At 37.8% G+C, this 21722-nt stretch overlaps 1 protein-coding gene across 1 annotated transcript in view; it reads left to right on the forward strand.

Annotated features, from left to right (window-relative positions):
- The window catches only part of LOC124513566 (uncharacterized), a 158950-nt gene that overhangs the window by 63538 nt on the left and 73690 nt on the right, over positions 1–21722 (forward strand). Inside the window, exons 21-32 of the mRNA XM_047081691.1 lie at positions 3764–3817; positions 12495–12548; positions 13958–14062; positions 14755–14808; positions 15570–15674; positions 16275–16328; positions 17013–17117; positions 17690–17743; positions 18088–18192; positions 19622–19675; positions 20258–20362; positions 21181–21234. Coding sequence (XP_046937647.1) covers positions 3764–3817; positions 12495–12548; positions 13958–14062; positions 14755–14808; positions 15570–15674; positions 16275–16328; positions 17013–17117; positions 17690–17743; positions 18088–18192; positions 19622–19675; positions 20258–20362; positions 21181–21234 — 903 coding nt within the window. The remainder of the gene's footprint in view (positions 1–3763; positions 3818–12494; positions 12549–13957; positions 14063–14754; positions 14809–15569; positions 15675–16274; positions 16329–17012; positions 17118–17689; positions 17744–18087; positions 18193–19621; positions 19676–20257; positions 20363–21180; positions 21235–21722) is intronic.

Raw genomic sequence — 21722 nt, forward strand, 5'->3', positions numbered from 1 at the left:
CATGGGAATAAAAGACACCGTATAAGGAATATAATCAATGATATTGTAATAGCGTTGTATGGCGACAGATGGTAGCTAGACCTGTGGTGCTGTGGCATCACGTATAAAAACCTATCAGATGACTGCGTTGTACACCTAAAACCAATGTAGCCTTATGTGTCAACTACTCTCAAGAAACATTTTTAATTTCTTGTTCGCTTTGAATAAAAAACTCTAGTGGAGCCCTCATCTAAGAAATGCTGTGTCACCAGTGCTGTTGATAGCACACTGGACAATATTTTGGAGACAAAAGCAGACACCAGTGATTCTGAGTTGAAGAGCTGAACAGCAGTTTAAAAGAATTAGATTCTAAATATGAAATTATAGTAATTGCAAGTTTATCTCACATATTTTTATGTTTGCATAAGCATGACATTTTAATTTTTTTTAATTTTTAAATTTTTTTTAATGTTTCTTATTTATCTTTGAGAGAAAGAGAGAGACTACAAGCAGGGAAGGGGCAGAGAGAGAGGGAGACACAGAATCTGAAGCAGGCTCCAGGCTCTGAGCTGTCAGCATAGAGCCCGAGGTGGGGAGCTTGACCTCACAGACTGCGAGATCTTGACCTGAGCCGAAGTCGGACGCTCAACCAACTGAGCCACCCAGGCGCCCCTGCATAAGAGTGATATTTTAAAAATCGGTTTAACTCTAAACATCGTTCAATGATATAAAATAAATATTCTAAATGATAAGGAAAAAAAAGGAAGTTAGCCGATTTCCAGGCCTAGATGATTTTCATATTCTTCTTACAGTTTGTAATCTATCTTTTACGATAGGACATATGTATATTTAAAATACTTTGCTTAAAGGCAACAACCTCTTTGACCTCAGCCACAGCAATTTTTGCTCGACACCTCTCCAAAGGCAAGGAAATTAAAAGCAAAAATGAACTATTGGGACCTCATCAAGATAAAAGGCTTCTGCACTACAAAGGAAACAATCAACAAAACTAAAAGGCAACCGATGGAACGGAATGGGAGAAGATATTTGCAAATGACATATCGGATAAAGGGCTAGTATCCAAAATCTATAAAGAACTCGCAAACTCCACACCTGAAAAACAAATAATCCAGTGAAGAAATGGGCAGAAGACATGAATAGACACTTTTCCAAAGAAGACATCCAGATGGCCAATGGACACATGAAACGATGCTCGATATCACTCATCATCAGGGAAATACAAATCAAGGCCACACTCACGCTGAGATACCACGTCACACCAAGTGATCAGAGGGGTCAGAGTGGCTAAAATGAACAAATCAGGTGATTATAGATGCTGGCCAGGATGTGAAGAAATGGGAACCCTCTTGCACTGTTGGTGGGAATGCAAACTGGTAGAGCTGCTCTGGAAAACAGTGTGGAGGTTCCTCAGAAAACTCAAAATAGAACTATCCTATGACCCACTGCTAGGAATTTACCCAAGGGATACAGGAGTGCTGATGCATAGGGGCTCATGTACCCCAATGTTGATAGCAGCACTTTCAACAATAGCCAAATTATGGAAAGAGCCAAAATGTCCATCAACTGATGAATGGATAGAGCAAATATGGTTTATATATACAATGGAATACTACTTGGCAATGAGAAAGAATAAAATCATGCCATTTGCGGCAACGTGGATGGAACCGGAAGGTATTATGCTAAGTGAAATAAGTAAGTCAGAGAAAGACAGATATCATATGTTTTTACTCATGTGGATCTTGAGAAACTTAACAGAAGACCATGGGAGATGAGAAGGGGAAAAAAAAGAAATAGTTACAGAGAGGGAGGGAGGCAAACCACAAGAGATACTTAAATACAGAGAACAAACTGAGGGTTGATGGAGGGTGGGGGAGAGGGGAAAGAGGGTGGTGGGCATTGAGGAGGGCACTTGTTGGGATGAGTATTGAGTGTTGTATGTAAGCCAATTTGACAGTAAATTATATTAAAAATATATATATAAATAGATAAAATACTTGGCTCGACAATAATAGATAATAATCTCCTAATTTAACTTGTTATTTATGGAAAAGGAAAATTCCTATGTGGTGTATATGGGAAAATTTCACGCAATTTGATCAGAGTCTTCCATAAAAGTACACTATCTCTGAATTTTGTTTACTCAGCATAACCAGTTTTTCCAAACTCTGAAGTCCTTGAAAGTAGAAAGTGTACTTTAATTATCTTTGTGCCCTTAAGACCTAGCATATTTCAAATATTAGATATGTAATTTGAGGGAAATGGTTCTTCTCTAACAACTTTGCACATCTCCACCTAGGCCACATGAATATATCTTGACCACAATCTTACCATAGTCTTTCTTGAAAGCATCACAATTCCTCCTGGAACAAGGGGAAGTAGACAGCCTTGTGAAGAGCTGCCACCAAGCAGTGTCTCCATCTGTTTCCCTATCTACAGGAGACGGTCACAAGGTCATTTCTCATTCATCTCCTTAGTTTCGGTTGAACACAACTTTCCGCCTCTCTCCCTTAGGATACAACTGCAGATTTCTGTATAAGTCTATAAAACTTGTTGGGTACCATTTGAGTGAGCTTCCCAGCAGCAGAGCAACTCATCGCATGTCCCACCAGTCCACTGTCCAGCTGGTTCCGTGTTGTATTCTGGGACTAAAGTGGCAGAGATCCAACACCATGCTGATCTTACTTCTTGGGTATAAGTAATAAACTATCTTAATCCATTTGGGCTCATTGTCTCATTACCATCAAAATCTGTGGAAATGTGACGAGCCAACCTAGCAGTTTCAGTGGCAATCTTTTGTGATCCTGTTAAATACCATACCTCTTCTTAGGAACTCTTCTTAGGAACTTCTTGACCACTTGTCAGTAACTAATGTGTGATGACTAAGTAAATAGTGGAAAATAAGAAAAAAAAGGGAAATTTGCCTATGATGAGATGAATGAAGTTTTTTAACAATTGCTTCAAAAATACACCAGTCATATGTCACTAGCCATTCCATGATTATCATAGTAATTGAAAAGACTTTTTAAAAAAATTATATTGGGAATATATGAAAGATTACTTCATTTTTCCTTTTATTATACAATGATAGGTAGGCTTTATGGATATACCATAATTGAGCAGGGTCATAGAACATGGCCAACATCAATAATAGTTTCTTCCAGGTTTATAAAGTAGGGTGAATCTAAACAATTCAGGAGTATAAATTGCCTCTGAGTGGACTCTATCTTCTAGGGCAGGGTCAGCAATGTTTCTATAAAGGGCAAATAATAAATACTTCAGGCTTTGTGGATGATGTGATCTCTGTCCTACTTCTCAATAATGTTGTTGTAGTACAAAAGCAGCTGTAAACAATGTGTAAACAAATTAGTGAGGCTGCGTTCCAATAAAATTTTATTTACGGACACTAAAATTTTAAATTTGTGTAAGTTGTATGTGTCACAAATAATATCCTTTTGGGTTTTACAATCATTTGAAAATGTAAAAATGATTCTTAGCTCATGGGCCATATAAAAATAGGCGGTGAAAAAATAAAAAGATACGTGGCAGTGGGCTGGATTTGGCCAATGGACGATAGTTGGCTCACCTCTGATAGGGAATAGGGCACGTCTTCTATCATAGAATTTCTGAAGAACTGGATTTATAAGTTGAGGATTGACATAGAGCACAATGAAAAGAAGTGGACTTTCACAATATAAGGTTTTCATACTCTGTTTTTCTGAGTCTGCATCATTTTATTATTTTTATCTTTACCTTTTTTTTATAGATAATGGGAAGGTTGATCTTGATAAATTGATGGATGGAGTGAAAACTCTTACAGGTGAGAAGTTAATATAAATCTAAGAATATAAGTTTTAGTCAAAATTATATTTCAAAGACTTTTATTTCTTTGCTTATTCTACCATTTTATCCTTCATTTGATAGATCGTTTTTTATCTAATTTCTTAGAGTTAGACTTTTAAATCTCTGCATGTTAGTAATAAAATTTAAATTCTGGGGTGCCTGGGTGGCTCAGTTGGTTAAGCAGCTGACTTTTGATTTTGCCTCCGGTCATGGTCTGAGGTTCATGATATCAAGCGCCACATGGGGCTCTGCCCTGAAAACATGGAGCCTGCTTGGGATTTCTGTCCCTCTCTTTATCTCTGCCCCTCACTCATTCTCTCTCTCTCTCTGTCTCTCTTTCTCTTTCAAAATAATAAATAAAAATAAATAGTTTCAATTCTGTGTCTTGGTAGCAAATTCTTTTTTTTTTTAATTTGACATTAATATATGACACCTCTTCTATGTTGGGGAAAAATATTCTGTATTAAATCAGTGAATGGTAGAGTTAGGACGGAGAGGAAGATGGCGGCGTAGGAGGACACTGGGCTCACCGCAAGTCCTGCTGATCACTTAGATTCCACCTACACCTGCCTAAATAACCCAGAAAACTGCCAGAAGACTAGCAGCCAAGCACAGACGAGAGGCCCACGGAAGAGGGTAGGAAGGGCGGAGAGGCGGTGCGTGCTACGGACTGGCGGGAGGGAGTTGGGGTGGAGGGGCAGCCCGCCGGCCAAGCAGAGCCCCCGAGTCTGGCTTGCAGAAGCGGAGGGACCGGACGGAGTGTGTTCCGACAGCAAGCGGGACTTCACATCTGGAAGGTTATAAGCTAACAGCTCTGCTCGGAGAAGAGGAGGTCTGGAGGACAATGGGAGGGAGAGTTGCTGAGCCCCGCGAGGACAGAGCTCAGTTTGGCAGGGAAGAAAGGCGCTCACCAGCGCCATCTCCCTCACCCACCCCCCAGCCAAAATCCTAAAGGGAACCAGTTCCTGCCAGGGAACTTGCTTGCACCACGCAAACACCCAACGCTGTGCTTCTGCGGACCCACACCTCCGGCGGCGCGCCTGACTCCCTCCAGCTGCTGCAGGGCCCCTCCCAAAGCGGACCACAGAAGGAGAAGTGAGCTGAGCCTGCCCCTCCCGCCCCCCATGCACCTTGCCTATCTACCCCAGCTAATACGCCAGATCCCCAGCACCACAAGCCAGGCAGTGTGCAAGTAGCCCAGAGAGGCCACACCACCCCACAGTGAATCCCGCCCCTAGGAGAGGGGAAGAGAAGGCACACACCAGTCTGACTGTGGCCCCAGCGGTGGGCTGGGGGCAGACATCAGGTCTGACTGCGGCCCCGCCCACCAACGCAAGTTATTCAAGACAGCACAGGGGAAGTGCCCTGCAGTTCCACACCCCTCCAGAAACTATCCAAAATGACCAAACGGAAGAATTCCCCTCAAAAGAATCTCCAGGAAATAACGACAGCTAACGAACTGATCAAAAAGGATTTAAACAACGTAACAGAAAGTGAATTTACAGTAATAGTCATAAAATTAATCACTGGGCTTGAAAACAGTATAGAGGACAGCAGAGAATCTCTTGCTTCAGAGATCAAGGGACTAAGGAATAGTCAGGAGGAGCTAAAAAATGCGATAAACGAGCTGCAAAATAAAATGGAAATGACCACGCTTCAGATTGAAGAGGCAGAGGGGAGAATAGGTGAACTAGAAGATAAAATTATGGAAAAAGAAGAAGCTGAGAAAAAGAGAGATAAAAAAATCCAGGAGTATGAGGGGAAAATTAGAGAACTAAGTGATGCACTAAAAAGAAATAATCTACGCATAATTGGTATTCCAGAGGAGGAAGAGAGAGGGAAAGGTGCTGAAGGTGTACTTGAAGAAATCATAGCTGAGAACTTCCCTGATCTGGGGAAGGAAAAAGGCATAGAAATCCAAGAGGCACAGAGAACTCCCTTCAGACGTAACTTGAATCGATCTTCTGCATGACATATCATAGTGAAACTGGCAAAATACAAGGATAAAGAGAAAATTCTGAAAGCAGCGAGGGATAAACGTGCTCTAACATACAGAGGGAGACCTGTAAGACTCATGACCGATCTCTCTTCTGAAACTTGGCAGGCCAGAAAGGAATGGCAGGAGATCTTCAATGTGATGAACAGGAAAAATATGCAGCTGAGAATCCTTTATCCGGCAGGTCTGTCATTTAGAATAGAAGGAGAGATAAAGGTCTTCCCAAACAAACAAAACCTGAAGGAATTCGTCACCACTAAACCAGCCCTACAAGAGATCCTAAGGGGGATCCTGTGAGACAAAGTACCAGAGACATCGCTACAAGCATGAAACCTACAGACATCACAATGACTCTAAACCTGTATCTTTCTATAATAACACTGAATGTAAATGGACTAAATGCACCAACCAAAAGACATAGGGTATCAGAATGGATAAAAAAAAAAAAAAAACAAGACCCATCTATTTGCTGTCTACAAGAGACTCATTTTAGACCTGAGGACACCTTCAGATTGAGAGTGAGGGGATGGAGAACTATTTATCATGCCACTGGAAGTCAAAAGAAAGCTGGAGTAGCCATACTTATATCAGACAAACTAGACTTTAAATTAAAGGCTGTAACAAGAGATGAAGAAGGGCATGCTATAATAATTACAGGGTCTATCCATCAGGAAGAGCTAACAATTATAAATGTCTATGCACCGAATACAGGAGCCCCCAAATATATAAAACAATTACTCACAAACATAAGCAACCTTATTGATAAGAATGTGGTAATTGCAGGGGACTTTAACACTCCACTTACAGAAATGGATAGATCATCTAGACACACGGTCAATAAAGAAACAAGGGTCCTGAATGATACATTGGATCAGATGGACCTGACAGATATATTTAGAACTCTGCATCCCAAAGCAACAGAATATACTTTCTTCTCGAGTGCACATGGAACATTCTCCAAGATAGATCACATACTGGGTCACAAAACAGCCCTTCATAAGTATACAAGAATTGAGATCATACCATGCATACTTTCAGACCACAATGCTATGAAGCTTGAAATCAACCACAGGAAAAAGTCTGGAAAACCTCCAAAAGTATGGAGGTTAAAGAACACCCTACTAAAGAATGAATGGGTCAACCAGGCAATTAGAGAAGAAATTAAAAAATATATGGAAACAAATGAAAATGAAAATACAACAATCCAAACGCTTTGGGACGCAGCGAAGGCAGTCCTGAGAGGAAAATACATTGCAATCCAGGCCTATCTCAAGAAACAAGAAAAATCCCAAATACAAAATCTAACAGCACACCTAAAGGAAATAGAAGCAGAACAGCAAAGACAGTCTAAACCCAGCAGAAGAAGAGAAATAATAAAGATCAGAGCAGAAATAAACAGTATAGAATCTAAAAAACTGTAGAGCAGGTCAACGAAACCAAGAGTTGGTTTTTTGAAAAAATAAACAAAATCGATAAACCTCTAGCCAGGCTTCTCAAAAAGAAAAGGGAGATGACCCAAATAGATAAAATCATGAATGAAAATGGAATTATTACAACCAATCCCTCAGAGATACAAGCAATTATCAGGGAATACTATGAAAAATTATATGCCAACAAACTGGACAACCTAGAAGAAATGGACAAATTCCTAAACACCCACACGCTTCCAAAACTCATTCCGATTGTATATATACCCCATATATACCCTCATATCCCATTGTATATATACCCCACATTTTCGTTATGTATCCCTCCATCAATGGATGCTTAGGTTTTTTCCATTTCTTTGCTATTATAAATTATGCTATAATGGATGTGAAGATGCAGTTATCTCTTCAAGACAGTGATTTTGTTTACTTTGGATATATACCCAAGTCATAATTTCTGGATCATATGTAGTTCCATTTTTAATTTTTTGAGGAACCTTCATACTCTTCACGTTGGCTGCACCAATTTACACTTTCACCAGCAGTGCACGAGGCTTCCCTTTCCCCCACATCCTTACCAGTACTTTCTATTTCTTGTCTTTTTGATGATAGCCATTCTAACAGGTGTGAGGTGCTACCTCATTGTGGTTTTGATTTACATTTCCCTGATGATACGTGAGGATGAGCCACCTTTTAATGGACCTGTTGGCCCTTTGAATATCTTCTTTGGAAAAATGTCTTTTCAGATATTTCACCCATTTTTAAATTGTGTTATTTGGTTTCTTTGTTATTGAGGTATATGAGTTCCTCATATAGTTTGGATATTAACCTCTTATAAGATATATGGTTTGTAAATATTTTCTTCCATTACATAGGCTGTCTTTTCATTTTGTTGATTCTTTTTTTATTATTATTATTCTCAAGTTAGTGAACATACAGTGTAGTCTTAGCTTCAAGAGTAGAACCCAGAGATTCCTCTCTTACATATGACACCCAGTGCTCATCCTGAAAAGTGCCCTCCTTAGTGCCTGTCACCCATTTACCTCCCCTCCAAACCTCATCAACCTCAGTTTGTTCTCTGTATTTAAGGGTCTCTTATGGTTATTTTGCCATGCAGAGAAGCTCTTCAGTTTGATGTAGCCCTACTTATTTATTTTTTATATTGTTGCTTGTGCTTTATAGGAGTCACATCCAAAAAAGCATTGCCAAGAGCAACATCAAAGAGCTTTTTTCTCCGTTTCCCTTGGGAGTTTTATGTACGATTTCAGGCCTTACATTTAATTCTTTTTTTTTTTTTTAATTTTTTTTCAACGTTTTTATTTATTTTTGGGACAGAGAGAGACAGAGCATGAACGGGGGAGGGGCAGAGACAGAGGGAGACACAGAATCGGAAACAGGCTCCAGGCTCCGAGCCATCAGCCCAGAGCCTGACGCGGGACTCGAACTCACGAACCGCGAGATCGTGACCTGGCTGAAGTCGGACGCTTAACCGACTGCGCCACCCAGGCGCCCCCATTTAATTCTTTAATTCATTTTGAGTTGATTTTTGTGAACAGTATAAGACAGGGGTCTAATCTCACTCTTTGTCATGTAAATATCCAATTTTCCTAACACCATTTAATGAAGACACTCTTTTCTCCATTGAGTATTCTAGGCTTGCTTGAATATTGTTGGCTTCTGTGTCAAATAGAAGTTGGCCATATATGTATGAGTTTGTATCTAACTCATCATTGGTCCAAGTGTGTGTTTTTATGCCAGTGCCATACTGTTTTGGTTACTATAGCTTTATAATACAGTTTGAAGTAAAAAATTGTGATCCTCCAGCTTTACCCTTCTTTTGAGGATTGGTTTAGCTTTTGTGGTTCCAAATGAATTTTAGGATTATGTTTTATGTATGTGTAAAAAATGCCATTGGAATCTTAAGAATTACATTGAATCTATAGATGGCATTGCCTTAATGTGGACATTTTAAGGTTAATAATTCTTCTAATCTATGAACACAGAATATCTTTCTATTTGTGTCTCTTCCAAATTTACTCCTAAGTACTTTATAGTTTGTGATGCTGTTGTAAGTGAGATTATTTTCTTCATTTCTTTTTCTGATAATTCATTGTTAGTATATAGAAACACCATTGATTTTTTTGTATGTTGATTTTGTATCCTGCATCTTTACTGAATTCATTCATTAAATTTAACAAGTTATTTTTTTTTTTTTGGTTGAGTCTTTAGGATTTTCTATACTTAAAATAATGTCATCTGCAAATAAACACACTTTTACTTCTTTCTTTCTTTCTTTCTTTCTTTCTTTCTTTCTTCCTTTCTTTCTTTCTTTCTTTCTTCTTCCTTCCTTCCTTCCTTCCTTCCTTCCTTCCTTCCTTCCTTCCTTTCTTTCTTTCTTTCTTTCCGATTCTGGTGACTTTTATTTCTTTTCTTGCCTAATTGTTCTAGCTAACACTTCTAGTACTATACTGAATAGGAGTGGTAAGAGTGAGCACTTGTCTTATTTCTGATTATAGAGGAAAAGCTTTCAACCTTTCACTGTTAGAGTATGATGTTAAGTATTGAGTATTGTCATACATGGCCTTTATTATGTTGAGATTCTTTCCTTCTATACCTAATTTAGTGACAGCTTTTATCATGAATGGATGTTGAATTTTGTCATATGCTTTTTCTGCATCAATGGAGATGATCATGTGATTTTTATCTTTCATTCTATTAATGCAGTATGTCACATTTATTGATTTGCACATGGTGAAATATCTTTGCATCCTAGGGATGAATCCCACTTAATCATGCTCTATGATCCTTTTATTTATTTATTTATTTTTATTTTTTCAACGTTTTATTTATTTTTGGGACAGAGAGAGACAGAGCATGAACGGAGGAGGGGCAGAGAGAGAGGGAGACACAGAATCGGAAACAGGCTCCAGGCTCTGAGCCATCAGCCCAGAGCCTGACGCGGGGCTCGAACTCACGGAGCGCGAGATCGTGACCTGGCTGAAGTCGGACGCTTAACCGACTGCGCCACCCAGGCGCCCCTACTCTATGATCCTTTTAATGTGCTATTGATTGGTTTGCTAGAATTTTGTTGAGAATTTTTGCATTTATATTCGTCAGGGACATTGGCCTATAGTTTTAATTTTTTTGTAGTATCTTTGTCTGGCTTTGGTATCAGGGTAAATGCTACCTTGTAAATGAGTTTGGCAGTGTTCCCTCCTCTTAAATTTTTTGGGAAGAATTTGAGAAGGATTGGTGTTAACTCTTCATTAAATGGTAAAAATTCAGCAATAAAACCATTTGTCCTGGACTTTTGGGGAAGAAGATTTTGATTATTGACTCAATATCCTTACTTGTTTTTGGTCTCTTCAGATTTTCTGTTTCTTCATGATTCAATCTCAGTAGGTTGTATGTTTCTAGGAATAATTTATCCGGTTCTTCTAGGTTGTCAATTTTGGGGTCTCTGCTCAGGCACCATTATAACCAGATCTGTAGGATGGACTATGCAACTTCCCAGGTGTTCTGGTTAGGCTTCTTGGTCAGATAAGGCTGGAAGCTATATTCATCCCTGGTCAGGGCTTTGAATTTCCTTCCCAGCCCAGTCTCTATATCATAGGCTCCTTTGCTGATAAGGCTTATTGGCTGGGTACCTGAGTCAGGCAGGAGTATCCATCAATATCCCTGGCCAGATAGTGCCACTAGCTCAGTTCTGCAGAGAGGCAGAGCCAATGAGTGGGCTCTTCACTCAGGCACTGCTGTAAGAGGAGCTGTAGGGTAATCTACACAGTCTCTGGGATGGTCTCAATAGGTTTTCTGGTCAGGCATGACAGAGGACTATCTATACTCAGCAATAGGCAGGAGCCATGAATTTGCTTCCTCATCTGGATGGGGTGATAGAAGAGGCTCCAAGGCCAGAAAGGCTTATTGGCTGGGGACCGAACTCAAGCAGAATGGTTCCCTGGCCAGAGGGACCACCATCTTGGCTCTGCAGATGGGCAAAACCACTGTGTCAGATATCTACTCAGGCACTGCTGCTAGGAGAAACAATCTGCCAAGATCCAAGTGCTGGTTAATGTAAGCCATGTTTCCCTTCTCCATCTCATTCTGATCTCAAATGGTTAAGACCCACGGATACCTCCCCCCCAATACCTATGGGACAGGACCCAGGTGGGCCTTCCAGGAAGCAACCCACAACTCTGGAGGAGCTGGATGTCTACCTTGGGCTCTCTTTTTCCCACCAGAGAAACCATAGCTCTGGGAAGCCCTCTCAGTGCAGCACTATACTAGCCTGGGAGAGGGGCAGTGCAGTCAGAGCATAGCTGATTGTCTTACCCTTCTAATGTGGTCCTTCTCAGTCTCTGTGGTTCAGGGAGATTCATCAGCCTCACAACCATATCCTGGGATTTTCACAAGGGTGTCTTGTCTGTGGATACTTGCAAGATGGTTTTTTTGTGAGGGGGACTGAAGTCAGGAAAAACTTATGTCACCATCTTGATGACATCACTCTCTCTCTATTTCAATATAAATGTAATTTTGTAATAATCAAATTAATTATAATTTAAAGAAAATTAAAATAACATGCAAATTGGTCCATACCATTCCTGAACTTATAACCAACCACTCAATGATTCTATATAACCTAGTAGATAAAGGCTAAGCTTCTTAAAATTACTTACAAATCCCTTAATAATCTGAGTCCAACCTACCTCTCTTGTATGAACTTTCCTTTCTCAAATCCATACTTCATTCTTCTGCAGTGCTGAACCGACTATAATTCTCCATGCACTGCATATGTATCTGTTGTATATGTTGTACCCAGGTGTGGTTTTACTTTATATTTCTCAGCCTCTCTTCCATGTAGAAGACTCTTTCTATGCATTCCCCTTTCCTTTAGTTAAAATGTGATATTTTAACTTGCCAGGCACTACATACTCTATGATGTATTCATTTAACACTCTAGTTTGAATTAGTGGTTCCTATATGAGCTATGGCACTCATGGCTCACAGCAGTACCTGAAGTGCTACCAGAGAGCTGATAAATACCAATGATCCAGAAACACTGGAAAAATAGATCAGCTTAAATCCTTGAAATTCAGAGATTTAATATAAGTGTGTATAAAATTATGATATTAATGGAATTTATCTGGAATTTTCCATCAACGTATGTCCTTTGTATATGTTTTTTGGAGCTCATGACATTGATTACATGTCTCAATTGTCCCTTCTCTTCATAGCTAATGGAAAAGTTGATCTGAGTAAAGTGATGGATGGAGTGAAAGCTGTCACAGGTGATTGAGAAGTTAATGTAAACATAGGATCCTAATTTTTACAGAACTGTTTTTCTTCATGCCTTAATTGCTAGGCTAATTCTATCATTTTTACCTCCTATTTGTTTAAGGTTTTCATAACCAGTAGCCCAGAAATTGGAGAATTTTCTGATGTATTCTTCGTGAATACACTTCATTTTCCTTATTTTAAGACAGCCAAAATGTACAATAAAAGGTGAAATGAATCTTTGGAAAAGACCCTGGTAATTACTTAAAGGAGAGGTGATACATTCTTCATGTCAATAGAATTATGAAGATGAGCCATCTGCAGCTTGAAAATTGACAAAAGAGATCTATAATCCCCACTTTGTGTCATTGTCATTTTGAGTATGTTAGTCCAAGCCTCCCAAGAAGCAAAAGCCGGGGCAGGGTTAAACATGGCAGGACATTATTAGGGGAAATGCCTGCGTAAGAGAAAATAAGGAGGATGCCTGAAAGGCTGGGAGGCTGTCAGACTGCAGGGCAAATCTGTCACCAGGTGAAGGAAAGAGGAAGAAATGTTTGGGCGGAAGCATCCTAGATTGTCATGCAGTCTGAGGAGGGCCTGGAGAAAGTGCTTTCAAGAATCCTCTAGTTAAAATCACCAACCTGTATCTTCCAGGAACAGGGCTCCCCTAGTTTCTTGGCTGCACTTGTGATTGGCCAGTGCCAATGATACGTATGGCATTAGTGCAAAAAAACACAGGTTAATTTCAAAGCAGAAGATGGGGCCCTTGGTTAATTATGTTCTCCATAGTTGGAACTCCTATGGATACATTCTCATGACCGCCGTTGAGAGTTCCATCTCTCTCTCTCTCTTGTTTTTTTATTAAGTATAATTTATTGTCAAATTGGTTTCCATACAACACCCAGTGCTCATCCCAAGAGGTGCCCTCTTCAATGCCCGTCACCCACTTTCCCCTCTCCCCTACCCCGATCACCCCTGAGTATTGTTCTCAGTATTTAAGAGTGAGAGTGCCATCTCTTACTAGCCTTTAGAAAGCTGGGGCGCCTGGGTGGCTCAGTTGGTTAAGTGTCCAACTTCAGCTCAGGTCATGATCACGGTCCGTGAGTTCGAGCCCTGCATCGGGCTCTGGGCTGATGGCTCAGAGCTTGGAGCCTGCTTCTGATTCTGTGTCTCCCTCTCTCTCTGCCCCTCCCCCATTCATGCTCTGTCTCTCTCTGTCTCAAAAATAAATAAACTTAAAAAAAAAGCCAATTATGTTTCCATAAGTGACATTATCTCCATGTATTTGGACAGAGCTCAGTGATCATTACTTTCCCCAGCTCATAATCCTATTGTTTTAGCATCATAATTTAGTTTAATTATTTGCAATAATTTGATTGTACTTAAATTCCATGTATGTCATTGTTTTAATCTTTTTATTAAGGAGAAAATGTTGATGTCAATAGCGTTAAAGCTGTTCTGGGAAACATGGGGATCGAGCTCAAAGGTAAAGAATGCTTGGAGCTGGTGAAAACTCTTCCTTTTAAGGGTAAGCATTTTAAATATTGATGTATTCAAAGAGAGGTTTTTTTTAAGTTTATTTATTCATATTGAGGGGGTGAGAGCATGTGTGAGTTAGGGAGGAGCAGAGAGAGAGGGAGAGCGAAAGAATCCCAAGCAGGCTCCGCACTGTCAGCACAGAGCCGGACTCAGAGCTCGATCTCACAACCCGTGAGATATGACCTGAGCCAAAACCAAGAGTTGGATGCTTAATTAACTGCGCCACCCAGCTGTCCCCAAAAAGAAGTTTTAGATTTCTGTGTCTGCGAGAAGCTCTAAAATTATCTCCATTTCCTAAGTTCTAGAAAATAGAAAATCCATTTCAAAAAAAAATTTTTTTAGAATGTCCACTTATACCTGAAATGAATCCCTAAGTGGTTTTACTTTTAGATTAGGAAGCAGCATTTCCATTACGATGGGTCTTTTTATCAATAGTGAAAAACAAAAAAGGAAAAAACAAAGGTTAAACTGGGATTTGTGAAAGAAGAAAGGATTAATAATTGGAAGTGAATAAAGGCAGGATTGGGAAGAAGAACAGAGGTGTGCATGATGTGCTAAATTTCACCCAATGTTCTCTCAAATTTTATTAAAATAAGAGAAAACTCTCGAAAGGTCATTTTTCCTAATTTCTCTGTGATTTTCCACATTTCTCTGTGACTTAAATTCTGCCTTTTCTTATAGATGATGACAAGATCTTTCAAAACAGGTTGCTAGAAGTTGTGATGTCTCTAAAAGGTACGTGAGCAGCATAATGAGAGTGCAGACCAATATGGGATCCTTGCTTTTATACTGTTCCCAAGGTATTAGTGGTTGCTGCTATACTGATCATATATACTGATTGCAAATTTATGCTCCCACTGAAGATCAAGCTTCACGTTAGCTGCTGATCTTTTACTTTATATCTAGGAAGAAAGCCTTCTACTTTCTCAAGATTCTTCCAAACTTTTCAAGAGAAAAAATACCAGATTTCAAGTTTGCATAGCAAAATGTGACAGACAAGATTAGCACTGATTCAGGGAATTTAATCAGCTGCAGATAAATACTAAACTGGGAATTCAGTCATCAAAACCTATTGTTTAGCAGTAAAAAATGTTTGCCTCCAGAACTAGAATTCACTTAGCATTTATTCAATGGTATTTAAAACTTTGTATTTTATAGTCTGATCCCTAAGACAAATCTCACGAGAAGTGACCTTCATTCTAATGTCATAGTTGACTTTCTCTATAGGCATAATAAGGTCCTTAGTCTCTTGTTCTAAAATTGGTGTGGTTTTTTTTTTTTCACATTTTAGAACAAGGATTATTAACCTTACTACTAAGGGGGTTCTGTGAATAGGCTTTAGAGAATATATGACCCCCCCCCCCGAAATGATGTGTAATCTTTGTGAACACTAGCATATAGCTCATGCAATTCACAACAGGGCATGTGTCTCTAAAAGGTTTATGAACCTCTTTTTTGAAGTTACATAATTTTCTTCATGGACTCTCTTTCCTTAGATGGGAAAGTCAATGTCAACGACTTGAACGCAATACTGGATAATATGGGAATCAAGCTCTCAGATAAGGAACTTGAGGCTCTGACTCAAAATCTCCCTGGTGATGGTGAGCAAGTTTCCAGATACCATAGTTCCGTGTTGGGAGAGCTTGGACAATAAAGGTTGTGGGGGAAAGGGCCCTTAGGAATGGTAATCTACACTGATAGTAAGAAGCTATAAATATGGGCAAAGCATGTAAACAGCATATAAGCAGCCAGCTACCAAGTCACCGTGAAAACATTGCCCTTTGTATGAATGTCTTTTATGTTCTTTATCCATATTATGGTCACTAGAAGACAGTCTTCCACATTTTAAAAAGAAATATGCAGGCCACTTAGATGACGGTACTTCTGAATTTCTTCCCATTACTAATGCATATAGCTTTGAAATAGTATAGAACTATAAGTAAAATTAATATTTTTGAAATGGCATGTTTTTATGTTTAGGCTTTTCTTTATAGTATTAATGAAGACAATGAAAACTGAATAAATTAATAGCCTAGAAAGATATTCTTCAGTAAATAGTTCTTAAGTAAGCATATATAAAGTACTTAAGATAATGCCTGGCACATAGTAAGTTAGGATTTATTATATTTACTCCCACATTGTTTTTCACGATATTTCATGAGTCTTTTATATCTCATTATGACTTTAATTTTCTTCTGCAGTTGATAGGAGGACTTCTCCTAAAACACCAATGAAGGAACTGCAAACTTTTACAGGTAAATGAAAAGTTGATGTAAATCTAGGGTTTCGGTCCTTTATAATAGTTTTCTTTATAATAGTTTATAGTTTTCTTCAGTGGTATTTCTGGTATCTTATAAATTCTGATGTTTTATTTTTAAATATATGAATGATGGATTGACATTAGGAAAGTTTCTCCACTAGGATACAAGACTATATGTCAATTTTAAATCCTAAGTTTTCTGTTACTTGTGCAAGTAATATGCTTCGGGTCACAAATGTTTAAATGAAAAATATCTAGAAATGTATAGAAAATGGCATGGTGAAGCTTAGAAATGATCAAGATAATGTATTCCTGATATCATCAATAATTCTTACCAAAGCAAATGTTTTTGAAGAATAATTTATATAAGAATCTGCGTTATCTTAATTCACTCATCAGATTTTACTCTGAAAGTTGTTTTTTTCCAGCTTTAGGAAAAATGGTCTTTAATTTATAATAAATGTGGTATCTTATTACCATAAGATACCATAAGATATGCTCATAAAGATGTGCTTTATTACCATAAGATATGCTCAAGGGTTCTGCAATTGAGAACATCTTCGCCTAACACCTCATCTTGATATTAGGATATCATTAAACTTCATAGAACATATTTTACAACTTGATATAATACCAGAGTTCCAAAAGCTTATATGTCTATTGTTCCCTCTCTTAAAAGATGAGAAGGTCGATTCTAATGACCTGAAAATTTTCCTGGGAAGCCTGGGGATTGAGCTCACAGATCAGGAAAAAGAGAAGCTACTGAAAACACTGCCAATTGACGGTGAGATTGATAGAGGTGTCATGGAGGTCTTTTGTTGGTCTTTAGGTCTGTGTAAATATTTCCAACTTTGTTTCTATTTATTTTTCTCCAAAAGTATAAAAGAAAAAATATTAAATTGAGTTCTAAGTATATAGCAACCTGTCACTGTCGCTTAGAATTTATATTGGAAGTTAAATAATCCTTTAGACAAGAGTTGACATTAACAGCTAAACATATTGTTACCTATCAAGCTACTAATTTGTTCATATCATGAGAAGAGAAAAAAAAAAAAGAAAGATTGGAGATCCATGACAAAAAAATAAAGATGGGAAGCAGAAATTTAAAAGCAAAGGGAACCTATACTCATGTTTGAGCAAGGAGACTTCCTCAGGTACTGGAATAAAGAGGTTTGTCACAAGGAGAGAGGTTTCTGTTTCCAAACTTCATTATATTAGATGAAATAAACTAAAAATTAGAGACAACTCTTCTTAAAATGTTATTTTTGAAATTATTTATTTAAATTATTAATTTCACACCATTTTTGTGATTTCATGTTAATTTCCCCATTGCATGAATTATGGCTTTTCTTACAGCTGCTGGAAAGGTATATCACAACAGGTTGCTAAAGGGTGTGAAATGTCTCAATGGTGAGTAAGACCCAATTAAAAGTCATACTGTCTGACATTCCCCAACTTGACACTTTTATTCCAATTATGAATCCTGGCTCCTCACTTTGGTATCATTCCTTATTTATGATTCTTGCAGTCTACCCACATTTTAACTGATAACAGCGTATATTTTATCTTGTAGGAAGTTCCATATGGAACTTGCATTTTTTTTCAACTCTGTACACCCCTTCTCCATGCACGAAAAAATCACTTCACCTTAAACAAACAAACATAATAAGTAAATAAATAGAAAGTTGATATGCATGCAGAATTTTGGCATAATACACTTTTTTTTCATGTTCCTACCTTCTGTCTTTCCTAAGGGGGAAAGGTTCATGTAAATAACCTGGACAACACCCTTAAAAAATTGGGACTTGAGCTCACGGAAGAGGAACTTGCAAAGCTGTCAAAAAATCTACAAGTTGATGGTGAACACTACAGATGTCCTCAGGCCATTTTTAAATTTTTCTTTTATATCTGATATGTTTGAAAATAGATTTAATTGACAGATACATGTTAGAAAGCTTGGAGGAGAGCCCAATTTTATTTTTTTTACTTAAGTCTTTAATTTTAATTCCAATATAGTTAACATAGAAAATTATATTATTTCAGGTATACAATATATCAACAATTCTATATATATGTGATAAGTATACTCTTTCGTCCCCATCACCTGTTTCACCCATTTCCCCACCCACCTCCCCTCTGGTAACTACCAGTTTGTTCTCTATAGTTAAGAGTCTACTTCTTGGTTTGTCTCTCTCTTCTTTTTTTTTTTTTTCTTTGTTTACTCATTTTGTTTCTTAAATTTCACATATGAGTGAAATCATATAGTATTTGTCTTTAACATTTCTCTTAGCATTATACTCTTTAGCTCCATCCATGTTGTTGCAAATGGCAAGATTCCATTCTTTTTTAAGGCTGAATAATACTCCATCACACACACACACACACACACACACACACACACACACACACACACATATGTGCTACGTCTTTATCCATTCATCTATTGATGGATACTTGGAGGAGAGCCCAATTTTAAAGTCAGAATAAATCTTGGATCTTCATTACAATTAACCTAAAACAGCATCACCTTTCCGTAAATATACCAAAAACTGCAGAGGGTGCTGTCAGGACTCTAATAGTCTAAATAATAAGAAAGCAAAATACTAGGGATATGAAAATCTATTTATAGAGAAGTCAACACGCCATTCTTCTATCTATCCTCCTGTCTAATGAAATCTTCACTCAAAAACGTGTTCAAAGATTTTTATCATAGTGCACGAGACCTTCAAGCTCCATCTGCCTGTGTGGACATATCTTCTCTCATTTTTCTACTGTTCAAGCCATGTTGAGCTGCTTGTAGTTTCACACACATAGCATGATGTCCCTGGACATTTTTCTCAACTTCTCCTCCATGTGAAGTCTCTTCCATCCTTCCATATTTCATATCAACTGCTCTGATACATTAATGTAGTTCACACACATCTCCTGCAGGAAGCAATCTTAGAACATACCAAGCTAGATTAGTGGTCCCTTCCTCAGCTGTTTGTGGGTACATGAGGTAAAGTTACCAGAATACCTGGCCAACTCCAGTAGTATCTTCAGCTATGGCTTATAATGGCATCCAAAATACTAGGAAGAGCACACTTTTTCTGATTCAGTTTCTAGTATACAAGAGACCTTTGTATTAATGGAGATCATCTTAACTCCCTGAGATCCAGGCATTTTCTAAATGGTCTCAGGTAAAATGAAGATGTAAGGAATTTTTAATGGAATTGTTTCCTTAAAATATATGTCTTAAATTTGTCTTCTGGGCTTCTGACATTATTTTCATTGTGCCTTTTCTTGTAGCTAATGGAATGGTTGGTCTGAAAGAGGTGATGGATGGAGTAAAAGCTACTACAGGTAAGAGAGAAATTAAGAATCTAAAACACTTAGTATTTATAATAATTATATTTCATCATTATTCCTCAATTGCCATATTAGTTATGGCATTTATTTCTTTGTTCATTAAATTACTAGCAACTCATTTGTTTTCTGGTATATTTTTTATTTGTATATTTTGCTCTTCTCTTTTTTAGAATGGCCAAACTCTGTACTAGTGAAATAATATATGAAGTAAAATTTTGATAAAGACTACAGATAACTGACAAAAAATGAGACTAACAGATCTTACCTTATTTTATACATTTATTTGAATAAGTAATTTATAATATTCCAATTGAATAGCAGATACATAATGTAAATCTCACAGGGTTCAGAGTTGCCTTGCCATTGTCATTGTGACTGTGACTTCTTTTATTAGCACTTAGAGATCAAATTCTTTTTCTGTGAAAGTCATCGTCAGTATATTTGGAGAGGTCTCATTGGCCTATGCTCTTTATTCTGTACCGATTTAATCTACATAGCCATAGATTAATTTTCCCTGTTTGGAGTCATTAGAGGATCCTTTAAATTCGTATACGTAATGATGTCTATTTTTTTAAGGAGGGGAGGTTGACGTCAAAGATATGAAAGCTCTTCTGAAAAACATGGGAATAGAGTTCACAGATAAGGGACGTTTGAAGCTGCTGAAAAATCTGCCTTTCAATGGTAGGCATTTATATACTGATGTGACCTTAAAGTCTTCTTTGAAGCTTTTAAAGATTTTTTAATTTAAATTCCAGTTAGTTAACATACAGTGTAATACTAGTTTCAGGTGTACAATTTGGTGATTCAACACATCCACACATCACCCTGTGCTCATCACAAGTGCCCTCCTTCATCCCCATCACCTGTGTCACCCTTCCCTCACCATCTTCCCCTCTGGTGACCATCAGTTTATTCCCTATAGTTAGGAGTCTGTTTCTTGGTTTGCCTGGCTTTTTTACCCTGTGTTTGTTTTGTCTCCTCTTAAGCTTTTTTTTTTTTTTTTTAGAAACTCAAACTATCCCCATTTGCTAAGATGCAACAGTAAATAAACAAACAAATACCAAACAAAATAATTTAAATGTTCACTCATTCTAGAGGGAAATTTCCCTCTATGCAGTTTAACTCTCTGTTTTGGAATAATCATCCCCATGATGCTGACTCATGCCATCAAGGGGACTACATTTCTGAGGCTACCCTTACCTTTTTAGATACGTATAGGCAATTGTGGGAAGCAACCAAGGGAAAGAAGTGGTGTTAGACTAGAAGGGGATAAAAGGTCAGAGGTGATATTTTCCAAAAACGCTGTGTATGTTATAGAGTGCCTTCTATGCTAAATTTTAGATAGACTTGCCATATTATAAACTTTCCCTAATTTTCTCTCAAACTTTATTTTAATGAGGGAAGTTTCTAGGGCAAATCATGAAACTCTCAGTTTTACTAAAGTTTTAGTGAATAGCCACATCATTTCTCTATGACCTTAATTGTGTTCTTTTTTATAGATGATAACAAGGTCTTTAAGAACAGGTTGCTAGATGGTGTGAAGTCCCTTAAAGGTGAGTGAGAAACATAATAAGAATACAAATGAATATGAGATCTTCATTTTATACTGTTTCCAAGATGTGAATTTGAATGCTGCCATCTGTCATATGTACTGATTGCAAATGTATGCTTTTTTGGACCTCAATCTTTATTTTAGCAGTTGAATCTGATGTTCTATCTTGGAAGTAAAGCACCACACTTTCTTGTCATTTTCGAAATTTTCAGGAAGAGAAATAGCAAATTTCATGTTTACATGGGAAAAAATATAAATGATTAGCAGTGATCCAGAGCACGTAATAAATAGAAAAAACTAAACTGGAAGTTCATTCATCAAAAGTCAACCTACTATTGTTTAGAACTAAATAATGTTTGCCTCCAGTACCAGAATTCCCTAAGCATTCATTGAACACCATTTTTTCAACCAGATTTTTTTTTAATTCATTAAGAAAATTGAGGCTGGCAAGAGTGATAGCCCTCAGCTTTACATCTTCAATCCCTCCCT

Source organism: Lynx rufus, unplaced genomic scaffold (genome assembly GCF_022079265.1).
Source record: "Lynx rufus isolate CCGP_SWC_20201006 ecotype Redwood Valley unplaced genomic scaffold, mLynRuf1.p SCAF_18, whole genome shotgun sequence".
NCBI classification, from domain to species: domain Eukaryota; kingdom Metazoa; phylum Chordata; class Mammalia; order Carnivora; family Felidae; genus Lynx; species Lynx rufus.